Raw genomic sequence first — 23,027 nt, 5'->3', positions numbered from 1 at the left:
CTACGTTCATTTATCTTATATCTGTGAGCCCCTAACCCCATGTCTCATTTTAGTTAATAACTTTAATTTCTCAAAAACTCTTCTTGATCAACCATATTGATTGATTATAACATATAGATGAATTGATCAAGGACTTATATTATGTAATCGATAGGTTAAGTTTCTAGCCATCGGGTGCAAGCTACACCTCGTGCTATAAAAGATATGGAATGTGAAGTTTACTCTCTCATGGAACATTTGTCATCATAGGTTACCATTATAAACCATCATTTGCATGAGACTCCCATATGAGTTTGCATGTGTTTAACCCTCAAACTCTAATCAATCGTTCAATTAATACCGATTGATAATCTAGGAACTAGGGGTCTACATTATTGATACTAAGTATCACTAACCTTGGTTGAGTGAGGAGTTCCCTTGATTAAGTAATAATTTATATTCCTCATTGATAGGGGAGTGAGGGTCATACCACAGATAGCACTATAACAAATCTGAGTGGATTTAAGCTAAAAACAGATGTGTAAGAATTTTAGGAATTATATTCAATTCTATTTTGATTAAATAGAGTATAAACAAGAGTGAATTAAAAATTCCCCCAGATAAATGATTTCTAATGAGTGTTAAACAAATTAAGGTGAGTTCAGAATATGTTTCAGTGATTTTTAATTATTTCTATAGATTTTTTACCAAAATTAACTTGTCAAAATTAAATCGGGAAGAAATTCTGAAGAAAATGAATTTTGAATTATTATTCTTGAACAAATCTTGGTCGAAAATGAACTTCGACCAAAACTTACAAGATTATGTTTCACCCCACACTTTTGAGATCTCCCAAGTAATGTGATTGAAATTGGGTGTGTTCTTGGGCCAAGAACACCCGATTCCAACAGGGCAGGTGGTCTTGAGAGAGAAAGAACCACTAATCTTGATTTCTACCATACGAAATCAAGATTAGTCAAGAAGGAGAAGGGTAGAGAAATAAAGAATTGGCTTACCTGGATGGTAGGCCTCTCCTTCCACCTCCACAAGCCTTGGATGCTTCTCTCTGCTTGGATCCTTTGGCAGCTCTAATGTAGAGAGAGAGAGGAGGGAACAATTGGGAGAGGGAGTGGAGAGAGAATGTTTTCTCTCTCCCACCTAGGCCTTGTCAGCTCACCTTCCACTTGGCCCTCAATAAATCTCAGAACTATAGAAAGAGAGAAAGAGCAAGAAAAGAATCTTCTCACCCTTTCACTAAAATTTCAAATGAAAATTCAGGATGTCTTTTACAAGGGACTCTAAAGCATTTATAGGCATGTCTTAGATAATGGATCAATTTGATGGGTGAGATTTTGGCCAAGCCCATAGGCTAATTATTGCCCTTCTAGAAGATCTGAACCCTTTTAAATGTTTCTTGGAGCTCCTTCTTGGGTCTTCTCTCAAGAGGGAGGCCCATTAGCCCAATGAGATCTCTTTTGGATTTTTGAAGAGTCCCTTGGTCCTTTCATAAGAGCAAATTTTCTAGTCCTGAAAATTTCTCTCAAAGAAGAGGTTAGAGTTAGCCCACTTGGTTGATTGGCCAAGTGGGTCACATTAAGTACAAAAAACTATACTTTTATACTACTTAAAAGATGAATATATGTGAAGAGTTCGAACATGATATTTCACTAAATGCACATGCTCCAAGTCAGGATTTAATATGAAATGTGAATAAAACGTGTGTTGATGAACTCTTTTTTAATACTTTATATTGACTTACCAAATATCCCCCAGCTTAAAATTTTGCTAGTCCCTTAGCAACTTGTAAGAGTGAAAGGTAGTGCTTTAAGTGATGACTCCATTGGGCTGCTCACACATAAATGATTTTGAGAACATGTTTTCCCTATGAGGACTCCAACTAGTGATGGGGTGAATTGATTTAAGTTCCTCTTAGTCTCAAACCCTTCATTAGGAGACTACTTGGTTGTCCCAAAGCCTCTATTGGGGGATCATTGGAGAATGCACTTTACAATATCCTTACTACCTTGTACATGGATTTAATGCATGTTATTCTTTGAGTGAAGCTCCTCTTATATCAAGGGAAGATGATCCCATTATGACTACTCAATCACCTCCGTGTACTATTTTTATATCTGAGATAATCATATTACTTAGTCAAAACATAACTTTCCATGTACAAGATGTCCTTAGTGTCTTAAGTCAATGGACCACTCATAAAATTGTGACATGAATCAACCTGATTGGTGTATAGTTTTAATAGTATTAAGGGATTCATACTTGTCATTTTAGTAAACTCTTTCTCCAAAGAGCACCCACAAGTCCTTGGTGTCTCCATATGAATGGCCACAAGTCTCAACCATACTTTTTTGTAAAAGTAGGATCAAATAGGGTTATTTTATCCGGGTAGTTTGATATTCATCCTATGTTCCACCAGGATCAAAGTAATTGGTGAGTGCAATTATGCTCCCTCTCATATATATTGGCTCTTGTTAAACACCCAAGACACCAACAATAAGATTGACAGATCTCTGAAACTCACTATCATTCCATTAGCACACAAACGTAGGAAGCAAGTTTAAGGAAGATTTTTATAAACATTAATGTATCAACTTATAGATAAGAGGGCATGTATGGAAAGAGGGGGCCGTGACAAAGCTACTCTCAAAATTTAGCTCATCATTCTTTTGTGTAAAGCCCTATTGTTGGAAAAATCTTGATTGTTTATTTTTTCTTTTTGTTAGCAGCAATGTCGCTATCACATTTTATGTTGATATTTACAAATTATAAGTTATCTTCTTTTAATTATTGGCGTGATCTCCTTGTCTTCTGCGATTGGCAACTTTGAGAGTGCCACATTTCCTGCACAAAAAGAGAGAACAAAGAGAAAAATACGTTTCCTTTATAATTATTGGTTGTGCAATATGATGGCCTATCCCTACATGCCACATCAATACTTTTTTATTTCATTAAAGGAGATTCTAACCCATGCCATTTCTATCAGAAAAGACTAAAAAATCATACTCATTTGTAAAGTTTAAATTTGGGTTTTATTTGATAAATTCAAACCCATAATAAGGGCAGATGGCGGGTGCTCTTTAGCGAAAAAGTTGACTAAAATGTTCTTTACCAATCTGATAATGATATTTTACCTCAGTGTTTGAGAGGTTGATTCATGTTAGAGTTGGGTACGTGGTACATTATCTTGAGACACCAAGAATATCATGTATATGGACTGCCATGTTTTTACTAATATATATGAGTCTTATACAAAGGGATTCAAATGTGGCTTATTTCAGACATAAGAAAAAATATGCAAAGGTGGTAGACTGGTCGAGATGATATTGTCTGGCCTTGGTATATGACAATATTGACTTAAGGAAGATGATGCAGTAAATCATTGGTGAGGGTAGTGATGATATTGGAGAATATGTTTTCCAATGATCATTTTTACACATCAATACTAACTAACTAATGGATTAGGGGTTGACGATAACCATGCCCTACATCATTTGGGAGTCTCATGTAGAGGAAATATTATACATATATGGTAATAGATGATGTTAATGGTTCCATGAGGGAGTTCAAATACTACTACATATCGTATAGGTCATGAGGTGTAGCTTGGCGCCCTACAGGCTGGAGACTTAACCTATCAATTGGTTTTGGTCAACCATTGATTAATTAATCAATATGTTGATACAGTTAGTTAAGAATTTTAGCAAATAAATATGATTTGGGCTTTAAAGTTATTGGATAGATTGACACATGCATGTAGAGGGCCACACACATAAGATTAAAAGATTTTGGTAGATATACAATATTTATAATGACTTTTATGACAAGTTCTAAATGACTATAAACAAGGGGGAACCCATTTTAGGTGCCCTTGGCTTTTCTTCTCTATTTCACTCTCCTCATATTCCATTAGAGAATCTTGATGGTGAGAAGATTTACTAGATCTTCAAGAAGAGTTGGGGAAGAACAAGAGGGATACAACAATCCATTGATCACATGGGTACATATACCAATAGCGCACAGGAATAGCTTGAAAGCACTCTCACAAGGTGTAAGTCAAGCGCACAGGAATAGATTTAATATAGTCTATGCCTCACATAGATACTTAGTGCGGGAGGCCTTCTAGGGGGAACTCGCCTTACATATCCACTCTCACTCACAGCCGGTTGACCTCCCTTGGTTTCTAGCTGGGGATTTCAATTGCATACGGGCAGTCAGCGAACGCCAGGGAGGGTGCCTACCTCGGCCAAGTTCTATGCAAGCGTTCAACGATTTTATCCACCAGACATCACTTGTGGAGCCTCCTACTATCGGAGAGAAGTGGACTTGGTGTAATCAGCGTCAAGCCGATGCGCGTATGTACCAACGGATCGACCGTTGTTTCACCAATAGTACGGCGCTGATGCAATGCACCATCGTGATTGAGATCCTCCCGCGATATTATTCGGATCACTCACCGATCCTCCTCCCGGACTCGAGTAATCGAGTTCGCCACACCCCATTCTGCTTCCAAGCCATGTGGTTAGAGCATAACGACTTCCGTAGTTTTGTACACAGCCATTGGCATGTAACGATCTCGACATCACCTATGGAGAACTTCAGTTATCGCCTGAGGAATCTCAAACTCCACCTCAAGTGGTGGAATCGACATGTCTTTGGAGACGTCCATGCGCCATTCGAAGCACTCAAGAAGGAATTAGCTGCTGTCGAGCGACAATTGCAGGATGTTTGGACGGACGACGTGGGAGAGCGCCACACTCGGCTTAAGGAGCATCTTGAGGCTGCTATGTGGCATTAGGAGATTTTCTACCTCCATAAATTGCGTATCCAATGGCTACGCGAAGGTGATAGAAACACGTTTCTTCCACGCCTCGATCCGTCATAGAGCCAGGCCCAATTATGCGACTCTACTAGAGGCGTACAATCGGGACCCCGCCTAGCTGGCAGACGCAGGAGTGGCATTTTACCGCTCGCTCCTATCCTCACAACCAACTGTGGTGAGTGAGGACCTTCTCACCTCTATCCCTCACTTGGTGACCAACCAGGACAGCGCCATCCTTACAACACTACCCACTCGAGCAAAGATCAAGGAGGTCGTCTTTTCCTTGGCTAGGAACAAAGCCCCCGGACCGGATGGATTCTCAGCGGAATTTTATACGGCTTGTTGGGACATCGTAGGCACCGATTTGGTGCTCGCTATCAAGGCAATGTTTACACGTAAAGTCTTCTCTTGTAGTTAGAAATCTACTTTTTTGGCACTCATACCAAAAGTGGCTCTTCCAACTACCTTCCGAGACTTTCGCCCCATCAGTCTTTGTAATGTATGCTACAAAGTTGCATCCAAAATCATTACTAACAGACTATGGAACCTCCTTGAGCGACTTATCTCGCCTGAGCAGTGTGGTTTTGTCAAGGGTTGATAGATCCATGCAACATCATGCTCGTGCATGAGCTAGCCTAGTCCTTGGATGCTCGTATTTGGGGCTCAAATGTCATCATTAAACTGGATATGGAGAAGGCCTTTGATCGAGTCGAGTGGAATTTCCTCACCCTAGTGTTGCGCCGCTTTGGTTTCAACACTGAGTTCATCGATCTTGTCGATGCTTGCATAAGAGAGAATCACTTCTCTCTTTTGATGGATGGAAACTCCACTGGATTCTTCACGGCCATGAGAGGTCTCCGGCAAGGCGATCCTATCTCGCCTACCCTTTTCATATTGATGGAAGAGGTCTTCAGTCGATCTCTCACCCGTGCAATTGATCACGGCCTCATCCAACCGTACTTTACGAAAAGGGGATGCCGGATCCTCTCACATTGTCTATTTGCAGATGATGCTATCCTCTTCCTCAATGGATCTAAAAAATCCATTCAGGAACTTACGAGTGTCCTCACGGCATACGAGCAAGCTTCAAGCAAACTCGTAAACACCTCAAAGAGTAGCTTTATAGTTGGTCCTTCCACTACTATAAAGCGCACTCAGATCATCGAGCACTATACTCGATACTCACAAGGATGTCTTCCTTTTGAATATCATGGATGCCCTATCTTTTTGGGACCCGCGAGGCATCATTACTTTGATACCTTGTTGGGTAAACTCCGAAAGAAACTAGAGGGATGGAAACTCCGTTTCCTATCACCTGGTGGGCGTAACCAACTTATTCGACACGTCCTCATGAGTATCCCATTGCACACCCTCACGGTTCATTCACTGTCTTCTACTATCCTCTGCTCACGTTTCTTATGGTCAGGTCACCTCGAGGGAAAGTACCGCCACCATTAGGTCTCTTGGGAGAAAGCATATCGGCCAACGGACGAGGGGGTCTAGGGATCAGACGCCTCACGGATGTCCAGGACATGCTCCAAAAGAAGCTCGTATGGCGATTGCGCACCACATACTCATTATTGGGTTGTCTCATTTACGCCAAGTATGGCGATTGGGCCCATCGAGAGGTTGACATTCGCGGCCCTCGGAGATGGCAGATGTGGCAGTGCCATTGGCTTCAACTTGCCCATGTCACCCGCTGGTAGGTCGAGGCAAAATTAGTGCCTGGTTTGATACCTAGCATGCTGACAAACCACTCACGCACCATCCACAGTTTGCCCCACATGACGTGCGCCTAACAGTGGCTCAACTGCTTATGGGAAACACGCAACATCTACTATAGCAGCATGGCCTCTCTTCAGATGTGTTACTTGAGGTCCAGAGCACCTCAATGGGGTCTATCACGATTTTGCCATTTGGATGCTCACACCCAAAGGCACATACTCGTGCAAATCTTCATGGGAGCATTTCCGTGAGAAATCCCCCATCCAGCACTTGGGTCGCTGCATCTGGCGCCCAGCGATACTTCCTCGAGTCTCCTTTTTCCTCTGGAGACTCTTGCATCGCGGCCTACCAACTGATGATCGCGTGACCCGTAGAGGTTACTCTCTTGGTTCCCGCTGTCACTGCTGTCCCACAGCTCCACACACTGAGACCATGGACCACCTTTTCTTCCAGAGTGAGACAGCACTCACATGCTGGCACCTCATCACTGACCGTTGTCGTCCACTGACCCCATCTGAGTGTTTTGGCAAGTTTCTTATCTTGCCAACACGCTCTACACGGAGCCCCATCCTACACATCACCATAGCTTACCTACTATGGGAGATATGGAAAGGGCGAAATTCTTCTCGTTTTGCAGGTACGCCATGCGCGTCGTGGATATCATGCGTCGAGTCCAGCTATGGCTAAGGCGCATCCACCATCTAATTACCCATCGAGCCAGTAGATCAACACTCGCGTGTGACCTCCTCCGCTCCGTGGGCATTTCGGTGACCCCCGCCCCCATCCGCATTCAGTATCGAGTTGTTTATTGGCTTCCACCGCCAATAGGCATCCTTAAATTGAATGTGGATGGTGCGGCCAAAGGGAACCCAGGGTCAGCGGGGGGAGGGGGTATCCTCCGGGACCATACGGGGAGTATACTATTTGCCTTTTCTTCTTTCTACGGCATAAAAACTAATACAGTGGCCGAGGCTATGGCGATCCGTGATGGTCTACTCCTCTGTGAGGAACGGAACCTTCACAATATCGTCGTGGAATCAGACTCACAGATATTAGTTGATATGCTTCGTCTAGGTACATGCTCCCAGTGGTGACTACACCGAGTATGGCAGGACATCATGCGGTGCCGACCTCGCACAAGATGCTTTCGTCATCAGTTGCGGGAGGGCAACCAGATAGCAGATGCTCTCGCTAACCATGCGATACATGCACGAACCCCCTCCTCCATCTTTCTTTCTTCGCAGGCGCTCCCTCCAACAAGTAGAGGCTGTTATCGCGTCGATCGTCTCGCCATGCCGACCCTCCGCACACGGCGCATCCTCGTAAGCCCGCGGGATTGGAGGATTGTGGAGAACGCTGGAGCAAGAGGGATGGACTGCGCCCGCCTCGATTAGAGCCCTCACCACGCCTTTCATCGACCCCATTCCACGGAGGCGCGGACACCTCCGGAACTACATCGTCATCGCGGGGTGGCTCTAGTGGGACGATGACGTGCACACTTCCCCGAGCGCCTACAAGATATCATTTATTTATCTTTTCTTTTTCTCAACATGGGCGTGGACGAGTGGGATCCGAGTGTAATTGGGATATTTATACTCGTCCCACGCCTATAAACATTGACAAACACTTCACTTTATAAATAAAATCCCCCTGGGTGGCGTCCAGGACATGGATGGATCGGTCTACGGGCACAACCCTCGCGTTGGTCGTACCCGGCACCATGTTTTTTGCCAATTAAAAAAAAAAGGGTGGAACAAGTTCCCCGCAAGGGATTCTATGTTTCCCATATTTTAAAGATCAAATTTGTATTTATTTCATCTTCCGCTGCAAGAAAAAAGGTTTTTCAATCATTCATTCACGGCTCGAAATCCAACGATCACCAAGGGACTTAGATTTATTTCATCTCAAATTTCAATTTTGTTATTTCATCAAATTTTTCCCTACATGGAGAAATAAAATCTCACACTACCTTTCATAAAAATGCATTCATGACCAAGAAAAAAATCATATTTAATCATTCCAAAACAGATCCAAAGTGAAATATGATTTGACTGGTTGTAGTGATACTCTATGAGCTCACATCCCCCTCCTTTTGGTGATCTAACATGTTGTAAGGTTGAACCTAGAATAATCCCACTAGTAGCAAATTTATGAAACCAGGGAGATGAGAAAAAGAGCTAAAAAATATCCAACGATGCCTTTTCAAAGGATAACCTAACCTATTTGACCATGTAACAATATAAATTAAACAAATTTCAAAATGTGTGCAGCTTGTCAACTGCAATATTCAAGTGCCTTTGATGGATAAATTGAGAAGGTCCATGCAGGCATGGAACAATGTTTCAAAAAATATTACACACAGTTTTGCCACAAAATAGTGGCAATAAAATGTGTGAAACATAGGAAGAAGATTTTTTAAAGGTGTTTCTTTCCTCAACTAGACACCCTTTACGTTGTGGCCAAGCTGTAAATTGATTTAATTACCTAAAAATAGTGTTAATTTTTTTAAAAAATCTCAAGCTATAAAGCTAAATTAAAAAAATAATTGGAACCAGAATTTTGCCAAAAAATGTGAGAATAGAATGTGTGAAGGAAATGAAGAAGAAAATTTAAAAAGTGTTTCCATATCAGGGCTCCTAGTTGATGGAGCGCAACCAGACGACATCGACGAATCATCATCGGAGCCGTCTTCGCCGTCATCAGCATCACTGTTGGTTCGTGTGCAGCCCGACCAGCACGCCAAAGCATTCGTGAAGAGGCCCCGGTTTAAATACTCCGGGTAGAGCACGTCTGCGTCCGTATCACTGTCTTTTAATTATCTGTTTTCTGTCATTTTGATTTCTGTTTTGTGCTCGTCACAACGAGTGCACCTTACTCATCGTGACACTTCCGTGTCCTTGCATTTTCGTATCTGTCCGTGTCGTTTTCACATCATTTTAATGTCTCTAGTTTTATTTTCATTGTAAAAGGGGGGGTACCTTATGTGCCTCCCAAATGGACTCCTTGTAAGGGGCCCATCATGGCCCTAAATAAGGCCATGATGAGCCCCATGTTGTTTTCAGATATGGATTTGTATTTTTGGCAGTTACAGGTCGCCCAGGTTTCACCTTGAAAAAAGAAGAAGAAGGAGACGTACCTCATTTATGTTTGGCAATTCTCCTGCCTCCCAACATACCATTTCTGTGCCGCCGGATGTTCAGCCTTCCTCGTCGATTGCAGCAACCCGCGCTTCACAGAATTTTGCACGCACGTCGCTTTAAGTTGCCCAAGAAACAGCGACCAGTTGTCAAGGTGACCTTTGCACGTGGAAACGTGGACGCATAACTCCACGGTTATGCGGGAATTTCTCCACGTCAACCCATGTGAGCAGAACGTGGGAAAGGAAGTTATTTTAACTTCCGCTTCTGCTCCTCTATTTAAGACGATGTAATCAGTTCTTTTTAATATATGTTTTCTGAGTTCCAAGAGCCTTTCTTCTTCTTGTGTCATTGGTGCTTGAAGGTGATCTCGCCGACGACGTCCAACCACGTCGTTTTCTCCGACGAGTATCTGACAAGTGGTATCAGAGCCAGGGTTGCGGGCAGGGAGTCGATCGTGGCAGTGTGTAGCCGCTGGAATCGTGACCGCGCAATCAACACGCACTGATGGCTGGAAGGAAGGACGGCATCGTGCAGAGGGTGATTCGTGAGGTGAGCGCCGGGACCGGGTTTCCGATGCTCACCAAGACCAACTACTCAGAATGGGCGCTTCTCATGAGGGTGAAGCTTAAGGCCCGGCTGCTTTGGAGCGCCATCGAGGAAGGCGGCGCCGAACCCCATGAAGAAATGCAGGTGGTCGACGCGCTCTGCAGTGCCGTGCCATCGGAGATGTGGCCGGTGATTGCAGAGAAGGAGACGGCCAAGGAAGCATGGGTAGCTATCGCAACCATGCGGATCGGTGATGACCGTGTGAGGAAGACGTCGGCTCAGAACTTGCGGCGACAGTTCGACTTGGCGACTTTCAAGGAGGGAGAGTCTGTTGAGGACTACGCGCTTCGTCTCAACAGCATGGCGTTGACTCTCACCACTCTCGGCGACAAAATCGAAGAGACGCAAGTGGTTGAGAAAATAATTCGTAGTGTCCCCCAACGTTTCAGGCAGATCGTGGTCGCCATCACTACGTTGCTTGACGTATCAACGCTCACTGTTGCGGATCTGACGGGCCGGCTCAAGGCGGCGGAGGATGCCTTTGAAGAGACGCCGTCGTCGATGCACCACGAGGGCAAGCTGTACCTGACGGAGGAGGAGTGGAATGCGCGCCAAAAGAAGCAGTATGTTGGCAGAGGAAGCAGCAACTCAGCACGCCGTGGCAGACGTGGGCGTGGGTCAGCCCGAGGCAACGAGAAGGTTTCGTCAGGCAACTCTGGCCGGTCCAACGATGAGTGCAGAAAATGCGGGAAGTTGGGCCACTGGGCTCGTGAGTGCCGCTCAAAGTCCAAGAAGGAGCAGGCCCACGTCGTCCAAGAAGAGGAGGGGGCTTCACTATTTTTTGTGGAGTCAACCCCGGTCATATCGACATCTCCGGTACCAACCTCCACTCCACTCCACGCCCCGACACAGATCCAGTTGCAGGAAGAGAAGGTGTTCGCCCATCTTGGAGACAAGGAACCACGTGATGAAGAAATGTGGGTCTTGGACACGGGTGCCACGAACCACATGTCAGGTTCCCGTATGGCCTTCACCGAGCTGGATGCGGGAGTGCTCGGGTCAGTACGTTTCGGCGACGACTCGGTGGCACAGATCGAAGGTCGAGGGACTGTCATGTTCCAGTGCAAGAATGGCGAGCACCGGTCTTTCGGAGGGGTGTATTTCATTCCCCGATTGACGACGAACATCATCAGCGTCGGTCAACTTGACGAGGCCGGGTATCAAGTCAACATCGAGAAGGGGGCAATGAAGATCCATGAACCAGGTGGACGGCTCCTAACAAAGGTGATGCGCGGAGAGAACCGGCTGTACATCCTCCACGTCAAGCTGATTCGGCCAGTGTGCTTGGCGACGAAGCTCGACGAGGAAGCCTGGAGATGGCACGCGCGCTTTGGCCATGTCAACATGGCTGCCCTGAGGAAGATGGCTCAGGAGGAGCTCGTGCGTGGGTTGCCAGAAGTTGGTCGGGTGGACCAGTTATGTGAGGCATGTCTCGCCGGCAAACAAAAGCGGTCGCCGTTTCCTGAGCAGGGCGAGTATCGTGCGCAGCGCATTCTGGAGCTAGTACACGACGACTTGTGTGGTCCACTTGCACCGGCGACACCCAACGGCAGCAAGTATTTCCTTCTACTTGTGGATGATCGAAGCCGGTACATGTGGGTGGCCATGATGTCTTCAAAGGACCGTGCTGCAGCGGCCATCAAGGAGATCAAGGCTTGGGCAGAAGGCGAGTCCGGACTGAAGATGGGAGCGCTCCGTACCGACCGAGGCGGCGAATTCACCTCACACGAGTTTGCGGAGTACTGCACGAGAGAAGGTATTCATCGTCAACTCACAGCGCCATACAGCCCGCAGCAGAATGGGGTCGTCGAGCGCAGAAATGGTACGGTGGTAGCAACTGCAAGGAGCATGCTCAAGGCGAAGGGGCTACCGGACTGGCTATGGGGTGAGGCAGTAGCAACTGCTGTATACATCCTGCACCGGTGCCCAACAAAGAGTGTGGATGGTATGACGCCATTCGAGGCGTGGCACGGGAAGAAGCCGGCAGTGCACCATCGAGGGTGTTCGTTGCATCGCCACGTCCAAACACAACGCCACATCTCAAGAAACTCGAGGACCGCGGCCGCAAGATGATCTTCATCGGCTACGAGCGTGGATCAAAAGCCTATCGTGTTTATGATCCCACCACAAAGCGTGTCCATGCGACACGAGACGTGGTCTTCGATGAAAATGCTCAATGGAACTGGTGCAACGGTGCAGAATCAGGCGAGGAGGGCAGCAACGGTTTCATGGTGGAGTATACCATCGGGAATCAGACGCGTGCGGAGGATGATGCGGCGCAACTTGAGCAAATGTCTCCATCGTCTGTGCACTCTAGAGGGGGAGCAACACCGATCGAAGATGGAGGAGAGGACGTGGAGTTCGCCACTCCACCCCATGTTCGTATTGACAACCTGGATGCTGATCATGGTGATGATGCACCACTCCGCTTCCGCAACATCAACGACATCATCGGGCCGGCTTCTCCGCATGGGCTTGCATCACGGGCATCAATTGCAGAGGAGCTGCATGCTGTAAGTTCTGATGAACCTGTTTCCTTTGCTGAGGCAGAACGCAATCCAAGCTGGAAGAAGGCTATGGAGGAGGAGATGGCATCAATCGAGGAGAACCGCACCTGGTCCCTTGTCGATCTCCCGCACGGTCGTCGAGCGATCGGGTTAAAGTGGGTGTACAAGGTGAAGCGAGATGAAAGCGGAGCCGTGGTGAAGTACAAAGCACGTCTTGTGGCGAAAGGCTACGCGCAGCGCCAGGGGATCGACTACGACGAGGTGTTCGCTCCTGTGGCACGGCTCGACACGGTGCGCCTTCTCATCGCTCTCGCGGTGCACGAGGGGTGGGAGGTGCATCACATGGACGTGAAGTCGGCATTCTTGAATGGTGATCTCCAAGAAGAGGTGTACGTGGAGCAACCTGCTGGTTTCATTATTGCCGGCAACGAACACAAGGTGCTCAAGCTGAAGAAGGCGCTCTACGGCTTGCATCAAGCGCCAAGGGCCTGGAACGCGAAGCTGGACAATACGCTAACGTCGTTCGGATTCAGGAGGAGTCCCTTGGAGCATGCTATCTACACCAAGCGGAGAGCAAATGCGCAGTTGGTGGTGGGAGTATATGTTGACGACCTAGTCATCACCAGCGCCAATTGCGACGACATCAAGAAGTTCAAGAAGGAGATGGCTGACGCATTTCGGATGAGCGACCTCGGCCTGCTTCGCTACTACCTCGGCATTGAAGTGAAGCAGAACACGAGGGGCATCTCGATCAGCCAAAGAGCCTACGCCGCCAAGATTTTGGAGAGGAGCGGCATGACAGGTTGTAATCCTTGTCAAGTACCAATGGCTACACGTCTGAAGCTGAGCAAGAGAAGCGAGGAACCACTAGTTGATGCTACAACGTACAGAAGCATCGTGGGGAGTCTCAGGTATCTGGTCAATACTCGTCCAGATCTTGCTTTTGCAGTTGGCTATGTTAGTCGGTTTTTGGAGGAGCCACGAAAGGATCACATGGCAACTGTGAAGCAAATTCTCCGCTATGTAGCTGGAACCAAGAGCTGGGGTCTCATGTTCGAAAGAAAGAAGAAGAAGGAGGTCCAGCTGACAGGGTTCAGTGATAGTGACTTCGCCGGTGATGTTGATGCTCGAAAGAGCACAACTGGAGTCATTTTCTTCTTAGCCAGCAGCCCCATTACTTGGCAATCAATGAAACAAAAGGTGGTGGCTCAGTCTAGTTGTGAGGCGGAGTACATTGCGGCTGCCAATGCTGTCTGTCAAGGCTTGTGGCTCGCGCGGATGCTAGCAGAAATGCAGGGCTCAACCCCAAGCGTACCAACACTGAGGGTGGACAACACATCTGCCATCGCACTGATCAAGAATCCAGTTCTCCATGGGCGCAGCAAACACATTGAAGTAAAGTATCATCTTGTCCGGGAATCAGTAGAGAAGGGACAGATTAGCGTGGATTTTATCAGAAGTGAAGAACAGTTAAGCGACATTTTGACGAAGCCGCTTGGAAAAGGCAAGTTCCATGAGTTTCGCACCATGATTGGCCTCGTCGATGTCCAACATGAGCACAGCAAAGCTCAGGAGGAGATTGTCAAGGTGACCTTTGCACGTGGAAACGTGGACGCATAACTCCACGGTTATGCGGGAATTTCTCCACGTCAACCCATGTGAGCAGAACGTGGGAAAGGAAGTTATTTTAACTTCCGCTTCTGCTCCTCTATTTAAGACGATGTAATCAGTTCTTTTTAATATATGTTTTCTGAGTTCCAAGAGCCTTTCTTCTTCTTGTGTCATTGGTGCTTGAAGGTGATCTCGCCGGCGACGTCCAACCACGTCGTTTTCTCCGACGAGTATCTGACACCAGTGGCCAAGATTGTTCCGTGCAGGGGGGACATACTGGACGCGGATACATCTTCATCCACATGTGGAGTAGTCCTCCTCCAGAAGGACCAGAATCAGAAGGTGTGACTCTTGCCGCCCCGGAGGGAAAACCGAGTACTCTCGTGACGTGGAGTATTCTCGCACACACACGCATGCTTGTCGCTACAAACCCCCAAAACGATGGCGGTCGGGGGGAGAAAGAGAGGACTTGCATGTGACGCAAGAAAGCATCCACAGAAGGGATCCACAAAGTCGAGAATCAACCGTGTGAAGCTCTATCATGATCCCACGACTGACTCCCACACGGTGACCATCACCTGGCACGGTGATCGGTGCCCTGCGCACGTCGTTAGGCATGGCCAGCCGCCCATCTTCCAGCCCTCCGCGGCCGCCCAGTTCTGTCGAGTTGGAAACGACCGTGCCTGTGGGTTGTTGCCTATGTACAGGCATCCACCATCAACCTGAATCATCGGGTACCTACGGTGCCTCGCGTGCCGCCTGTGTGCTCCACTGTGGTCGCTGCGACTGTGCTTGCTCCCACACAACGTCTCACGCCACCCACCTTTGACATTTGTGCTGCTTGCGACTACTGATACTGCCGCTCGCGCCCTCACCGGTCGCACCTGGTGCCACCGGCTGCCGTCGTGGCCGCTCCCTGTGGCCAATCTTTAGGTGATGACCACACCAGCACTGTGCCATCGCCGACTTGCTCCAGCTGCATCGATCCACCGCTCGCTCTAGCACTGCGCCATCACCGCTTGTCGAGCAACTCCAGACCCCTTCCCGACTCTTCCCCACCATTCCTGCTCGCACCGGCCCGTGCCCTGAAGAAGATACCAACTACGGACACTATCACCAACAAGTTACGTCATTCCCCTTGCTCCTCAGTTACATTACGTCTTTCAGTATACTTTATAATGTGCTCCACCGTGCCGGGTTAGATTAGGTGAGAGAGAATTATTGATTAAACTACGTCACGAGTAATTCCCTAGGTACGGGTCGAGCCCGCCCGTAACGTGCGAGCCCATACGGAATTATTCTGTTCCGCGTCATAGTTGTCATTGTTGCTCCGATGAGGGTCACAAGGTCACTGTCATCATCATGGTCGCCTGCCCCCGGAGCTCGGAGTTCGGCAAATTCCCACTCGTTGGCCCTGCACGTACACTCCACCTAGGTCATTCACATGCACGTAGTTACATTCACTTAGTGAATTACCCCTCGGACGATGCCAACGACGACGTCCGACATCACTAGTACTTAAAAAGGATAATCCCTTCCTTATGTAGGTCCCCTTAAGCTCTTAAAAAGCTGTAAAATGATTCCATGAAAAAAAACTAGTGTGAAAAAACTTTCAACCCTCAACATTGAATCTGAATTACTTTTTAGAGCCAGAGGCTTGGCACAAAACCAAACATAGAATATGTCAAAGAAAGGAAGCACCAATTAAACAAAGTGTGTCCATATCAAGGCTCCCAATGCTGAACTTGATGACTCGTTCCACTTCTAAATACCTGTAAAGTGTCACAAAGTTCTTAATTAATTGAATTAAAAAATTAAGTAGAGATCCCGGATTTTAAGTAGGCAACTATTTAAATTCATTTGGCTAAAACAATAAAAGATATTCTGTATGATTTAAGTTTAAAAACATTGTACATGCCTAGTCCGAAGCAAAAGCGAATTCTATTATCTGAAACTATTAGTTCGATTTTGCAAAATGTTTAAAAAAAAGTAGAGATCCCGGAGCTCCTCTAATAAATGTGAAAAAGGATGACCTTTTTTTCCAGGACATTACTTGAATGAGGAGAAATTCTTAATATTTTTAAAATTTAGAATCTATGTTTTGAGCAGTAAAATTGGAAGGTATATTTCAATAGGGAACTCTATGGATGATTGGAACATATTGCCTTTAAAATAGAACATTGCTATTATGCAGTCAATTATAGCTGACATTAAGGGAACCAAATATTATAAATTCTCCTACTATTTTAGGTCAATTCTTTTTGGCCATCTAGGGAAAACACAGAATGGGAAAAAATGAATAGTATAACTTTGAGTCAGAATGGAAAACGTTGAAATTAATATTTATAAACGAATGAAATATCCTGAAATATATTCTGATATATTATTTTTCATCTCGTGATACAAATAATATTACTTTTTTTTCATCTCCTGATACAAATATTGATTTGATAATGTTACCATTTACTATGATTTTAACTATGATTTTTCAGGATTGAATCTTAAGTAACCTATTATTATTTTGCCGTCATCTTTATTGATGCAGCATGAAACTAAATTAGTTCATGTGATTCAAAATTATAAATATGATATTGGTTAGTCTATTTTTGATACTAGAGGAATAAGTGCAACCACAAGTATTCATAGAATTTTTACTCATAAAAATGCTAAAACAACAAGACACTATCAACGAAAATCAAAATCCATTATTAAACAAGTGGTTAGAAAATCAATCTTAAAATGGATAGAAGCTGGTTTTATTTGTGAAATTTCCGAGAGTCCTTAGGTGAGTATTGTGCATGAGGTATCTAAGAAAACTGGGATAACTATGACAGAAAAATGAACAAGGAGAGGAAATTGAAACGAGATAACCAACTAGCTGGAGAATATGAAGATATTACATAAAAAGAAATTATATTACTAAAAATATCATCATCTGTTGTCTTTTCTTAACTTTGTTTTTTGTAGAATTGGCATGTAAAATTATTTATATTTCCATGGGTATTCAGGGTATAATCAAATAGTAATGCATCATGAAGACCAAGAAACAGCTATATTTACTTCTCCACTTGAAAACTTTGTATCTAGGAGAATGCCTTTTGGATAATGTAATCATACAACTACTCTTCAAAGATGTATGACTGCTATGTTTTCATAATTTTTAGGGGAATATTTAAAATATTCATGGATGACTCTATTTATGGTCAAATTTTGGTTGCATGTTTGGCTAATTTTGGAAAATATTATGCAGATGTGTGGAGAGAACTTTGTTACATAATAGGGGAAAGTCTCTCTTTATGGTAAAAGAGGTGGTTTAGTGAGTGGGATAAATTTCATCAAGTCAGTAGCTATGGCCTAGAATTTTTCAAACAAAATCTATAAGTGATATATAATCTTGCAATTCCTACCAACACTAAGGAACTTAGAGAGTTACTTGGCCACACATGTTTCTAAAGTTGGTCCATTAAATATTTTCCTCACGTTACTAACCATTGACTAACATATTAGCTAAAACTGTTATTTTTTAGATTAATGATGTTCGAAGCAGACTTTTATGTAAATTAATGAAATTCAAATGAAATTGACAGTTTTTTTTACTGCTGATTGAAACTTGCATTTTAAGCTTATGTGTGATGCTTCTAGCTTCAAAGTAGGAGTTGTGCTTGGTCAACGGATTAAATATAACCCTGAGCCCATCTATTGTGCTCGAAAAGCCAGTGGAGATGCTCAGATAGATTAAACTACTTTCGAGAAGGAATTTCTAGACATTATTATTTATTAAATAAATTTAGATCTTATTTATTAGGTAATAAAGTTGTTATATTTTCTTATCATGATGCTTTTAAATTTGATGAATAAAAAATAAGCAAAGCCTACTTAATTTGATACGTTTAATTTTTGAAAAAGTTCAATTTATAAATTAAAGATATATGGGCGTCCATAAAAATTGTTGCTGATCATTTATCTAGATTGTATGTTAATAACCCTATACCCATTTCCAACTAATTTCTCAAAGAAAATACTGTCAGAGTTGAGCACTAGAACTAATCCTTAGTTTGCACATATATTTAATAATAATATATATATATATATCCTTAGTAAATTATTTAGTTTAAGGAAGAGCACCAGATGATTGGAGGGGGAAAGATAGAAAGAACTTTATGAGAGATGTCCAAGTTTATTTTGGGAAGATCCTAAACTATTTCCTTTATGAGAATACCAGATTTTGAGAAGATGTATCCCTGAAGAAGAACAGACAAGTATCTTCGATTTTTTTCCTGATAGACATCTTTTGTCTCCTCTCATTTGTCATTTGACCTTTTCATTTCACCGTCCACAAGAGATATCAAACATCCCATTGTCCAGTAAGTGTTCATCAATTTGGAAATTCATGCCAGTAGTTCTTTTATTCTTCAACACTTCACGTACTTTTCAATTAACATATCTGAAGTCATTAATGGCAATATATTATCCCTGACATACTTCCAATACTTAAGCATGGTAGTTCTTTGCATTCATATGTGTGCCTAAGAGGCATAATATGTCACATTCTAATGTGGGTGTTCATTTATATTATCCTTCATAATAAGTAATGTTGTGCCCTCCATTTCCAATATCACAACAATTATCTTAAAATTCAAATGTAATGATAAATAATTTTTCATAAATTATTTATTAAATCAAATGAAGAAACCACATAAATTTGAGAATTTTGCATTAGCATCAAAATTTAAAGACATCAGTCCATCGAAATAATACAGTAAAATTGAAATAATAATGAACATACTGGAACTTTGATCTAATTCCAATAAAGGGGTTAGAAGTAGACCAATAAAAGTTCAGATCACAAAAGATCAGATGTTCAACTCCTCATTATATTATGATCACAATATGAAACTCTATTCTTATTAGGAATGTGTCTTGATCATTGACAAAAAGTGACGTGGTCAGTTTCTAGTTGGCTTGGTTTTGGTCAGAAACTGGTATTTGAATATGAATCTATACAAGTCAAAGATACAAGATATTAAAATAAGTGTACAACCCCCAACATGTTAAGGCGGCATCAATAATTATACACCATGTCTCTCAATTAACAGTCCGAAAATAGGGTTTGTTATCCACACTTGGCGCTCATCAATATCTACAATCTACATAGTCTAAAACTTGCACCCCCATAACTATTAATTCCTAACTTGAAAATCCATTTTGACAAGGATATTATTAATTCACAAAATGATTAAAAATGTCCAACATGCATTTTCCGATATTGGATATGAAAAATTGTTTCATTATCCACTATTGTTATCCAACAACGGATATCAGATAATAATAATGGGAGTGTGCTATGTTTTAAAAAAATTCTTCTAAACCCTAACTATCGTCATAATCTGATACTGCTGTGATTGTTATCAGAATGGGAGCACCCTAGTCCTAACCTCGTGACTAAAAATGAGAGAGAAACCTTCATTCCTCATATCCCCTCTGGTAATATTCTATCATCATGTTCCAAAGATACCTTAGTCTGTTGTCCTTTTCGTCCTCTGTTCCATCCAACCTCTAAAACAAACATAAGCCTTCTGAATTTATAACCGTCCTCTGTCTGTTCTGTCATTATGCCCTCCCACTATAGTGCATGAGTGTGATGAGACGTAAATTTATCCGCTGGAAGGACATGACAGTTGTTTTCATTGCGGGATGACAAAACCATCCACTCCACATGCATTAGACGAGACAAGGGACAAATGAAGAAAAAAATTGTTTATGACTTTTTTCTTGAATTTTATGAATAAAAACTGAGTTGGGACATGAGGAGTGAGCCTGTTTCCCAACAGTATGGTTCCAAACGGGACAGTTTCAGACAGGACAGTTCTCGGATGGTAGTTTTCAGACAACCCAATTAAAAATGGGAAGTGTGACGAGACTAAAACCATTCTAAATTGTCCAGCGTCCCCCTCCCTGACGATTGTGCACTACACACTTCCGCTTCTGGGAGGGGGGGGGAAGTGAAACTGCAGATATAGTGCAGGGACCCGGACGGGATGATTTTTTTGTCCTAGGAGGAAAAAATCGTCCCGTCCGCAAGATTGGACGAAAATCAGGATGGACATTCGTCCCAGGACGAATGGATGGGACGATTTTCCTATCGTCAGACAAAAAAACTGTCTCGTCCGGAGGTCTCGGACGACGGACGTTAAGGGATGGACGAAAATCCGTCAGATTCGCTTCTGATGGTTGAGATCTTGCCACAAGGCATTGCTTAATCAATTCCTTGACATTTTGCATCAAAGTCCCTGCTTTTTTTGCATGTGCAAACTGACGCCGCCCAAAAGTAATTGTACATATGTACCTTCGCTTTCTCTCTCCTCCATATTTCCCTAAAAGGACTTAGAAAATTATATTAAAAATTTAAAACATAATTTTTTTCATCCGGGATGAGGGTCGGGATGGTATGTCTCTGGACGGGACGAAACCGGCAAAGTTAGGATGCTCATGATTTTTTTCTTCTATGGACGAATCCCTGGGCGGGACGGTTTGGATGAAGTTGAAATATCTGGACGTCGGACGGGACTATAATTGCAGAATCGGTGACGGATGACTGCACGACAAGCCATTCCGTCCCGTTCGATACGTTCTCTTCCGTCATCCGTTCTTAGCCTTACCGCTAGCCTATAAATACTCTTCCCCTTGGAAAAATACCTTCACTTCGCCAGCGGCGATGGAGGAGGCAGCGGCGTGGGGAGAATGGGAGAACGATGTAGCGGTGCCGAGCACAAAACCTAACGCTGGCGGCAATCTACAGCGGCACATTAAGAAGCGAGCTTTGAAGAACAAGGCGCTCTCCGTTGGCTTCAACGAGAAGGATCTCAAGTGCGTAAAATTGATTTTGCTGTTTGTCGATCCATGCTGGCTTCGGGATTTCTTTGTTTTTTTGCGATTTTGTGGTTGTAAATTTGGTGCTATTTTTCGTGGTTTTTACTTTGCTCAGAGATTTCGTCACTGGGTTTCACAAGCGGAAGAAGAAGAGGAGAAAGATTGCGAAGAAGCAGATTGAGGAGAAGGACCGGAAGAAGCGTATTGAAATCCGCAAACAGGTAGTTTTTTCCTGCTGTGTGTTTGTCATCGTCGAGACTTTGATCGCTCGGTCCTGTGTAGTTAGTTTGAATAGTTGATATCTTCCCCTTTTTGTGTTTGACCTTTTTAGGAATCAATTGAAGTGGGAAAACGATCTTATTGAACTTTAAACTCTGATTTTTTAAGTGAACTGTATAAATTCGTGTTCCTGAGTTCGGTGATCTAGTTTTCACTCGTATATTGTTTTGCACCGATATATATATATTGCAGAGGAAGCTGGAAAGAGAAAATGCCATGTACCCTGGAGAAGCGGCCGAGGATGACGATGAAAAGATCATTTCGGGCGCCGAAGATGAGGAAGATGAGATCGAACAAGATGAAATGGCAGGAACACAATCAATATCAGGTATTTACAAATCATCTACCATTTAAAAAACTCTGGTTGCATCTTTCATTTTCCACTGAATCTTTGCAAAATAGCTCATGAATTTGTATATGATAAAACCTTGGTGGGTGATAATTCTATCATTATTTTTCTTATTGACTCTATTTTTTCTTTCTTTGAACTGTGAAGGCACCAAGAGGTACGATAGTAATGATCTGACGATCACAGTGAGAACCAGTGAGCTCACCAGGGAAGAAGATGAAGTAAAACCCACAGAAGGTCTTGGTCAGCGGTGTTCATCCATCGGCCTGGTTCAAGGGGTTAGTAAGAAAATAGTTTTACAGCCGAAGAAGAAGACTTTTAAAAGGAGGGCTGCCGGTAAGAAGTCTTCTGGGAGGAAAAAGCATGGCAAGATCGAAAGCAAGAGGAAGAAAGGGGCAAAGAAAGGGAAGAAAAGATAGGATTGATTTCCTAAAAGAAGGGAAGGTATTTGATGATATTTTTCTAACTTAAGTACTTTTTTAATCAAGTATCTGACCAAAAATATACATTTTCCTGACTAAGTCAATAACTCTAGACTAGGGTAGAAAGTAGCAGAAAGAGGGATAACTTGCCCTGATGCCCATGCCCATCAAACTTAGGGTTTCAGCGCTTAGCACACTCTTCTAGTCGACCTCCTGAAATCCACAACTTGTAGTGGGTGAAAATCTCTGCGCAATGTTTGAACATGCTTGATAAAAGGGATCAAAAGCTCTCTCATATTTTGTAGTCTTGTTTTATTTTTTGCAAAACATGTGATTAAAGCATCAATTATTTATCATAGAGAATTGAATGCCATTAAAACCCTTTGTAGACTAATGGCTTAACTTTGCTCAACTTTGGATTTATCTGGCCTCTCAAGTACAAGGAAATCCCCATAATACCATGTTATATATAATTCGTTCAAGATTTCTAGTCGCAGTGTCAGAATTCCTTCTTTGCGGCACTGTAAGTGCAAATACCTGTGCCTTAGATGGGAGGTGAATAGAGTGTATAGCAAATTTTATTCCGTTTTTAAGAGCGAGACTCTGCTCAAATAAAGTTTAGGTGCTCTTAGATATGTACTTCTGAGGTTGGAGTTCTCTGTATATCAGTCTAAGATGTATATTTAAGCCGAATTCAATTAG

General features: G+C 43.6%; 1 protein-coding gene across 1 annotated transcript; it reads left to right on the top strand.

Moving 5' to 3' along the window:
* The first annotated feature begins 21,099 nt into the window (after positions 1 to 21,099).
* Positions 21,100 to 22,417, top strand: LOC144708853 (ribosomal RNA-processing protein). Its single transcript, XM_078582299.1, has 4 exons — positions 21,100 to 21,272; positions 21,391 to 21,496; positions 21,747 to 21,882; positions 22,051 to 22,417. The coding sequence occupies exons 1-4, from the start codon at positions 21,121 to 21,123 to the stop codon at positions 22,320 to 22,322; spliced, it is 666 nt and encodes a 221-aa protein (XP_078438425.1). The 5' UTR covers positions 21,100 to 21,120; the 3' UTR covers positions 22,323 to 22,417.
* The last annotated feature ends 610 nt before the right edge of the window (positions 22,418 to 23,027 follow it).

Source organism: Wolffia australiana, chromosome 10 (genome assembly GCF_029677425.1).
Source record: "Wolffia australiana isolate 7733 chromosome 10, ASM2967742v1".
Taxonomy (NCBI): Eukaryota; Viridiplantae; Streptophyta; class Magnoliopsida; order Alismatales; family Araceae; genus Wolffia; species Wolffia australiana.
This window is presented reverse-complemented; position numbering and strand designations above follow the sequence as displayed.

Bases quoted from the DNA above. Each gene is read 5' to 3' on its own strand.
- LOC144708853 (XM_078582299.1), top strand. From the start codon at position 21,121: ATGGAGGAGGCAGCGGCGTGGGGAGAATGGGAGAACGATGTAGCGGTG. The intron at 21,497-21,746 runs GTAGTTTTTTCC...TATATATTGCAG, and splicing joins GTATTGAAATCCGCAAACAG to AGGAAGCTGGAAAGAGAAAA. The intron at 21,883-22,050 runs GTATTTACAAAT...TGAACTGTGAAG, and splicing joins AGGAACACAATCAATATCAG to GCACCAAGAGGTACGATAGT.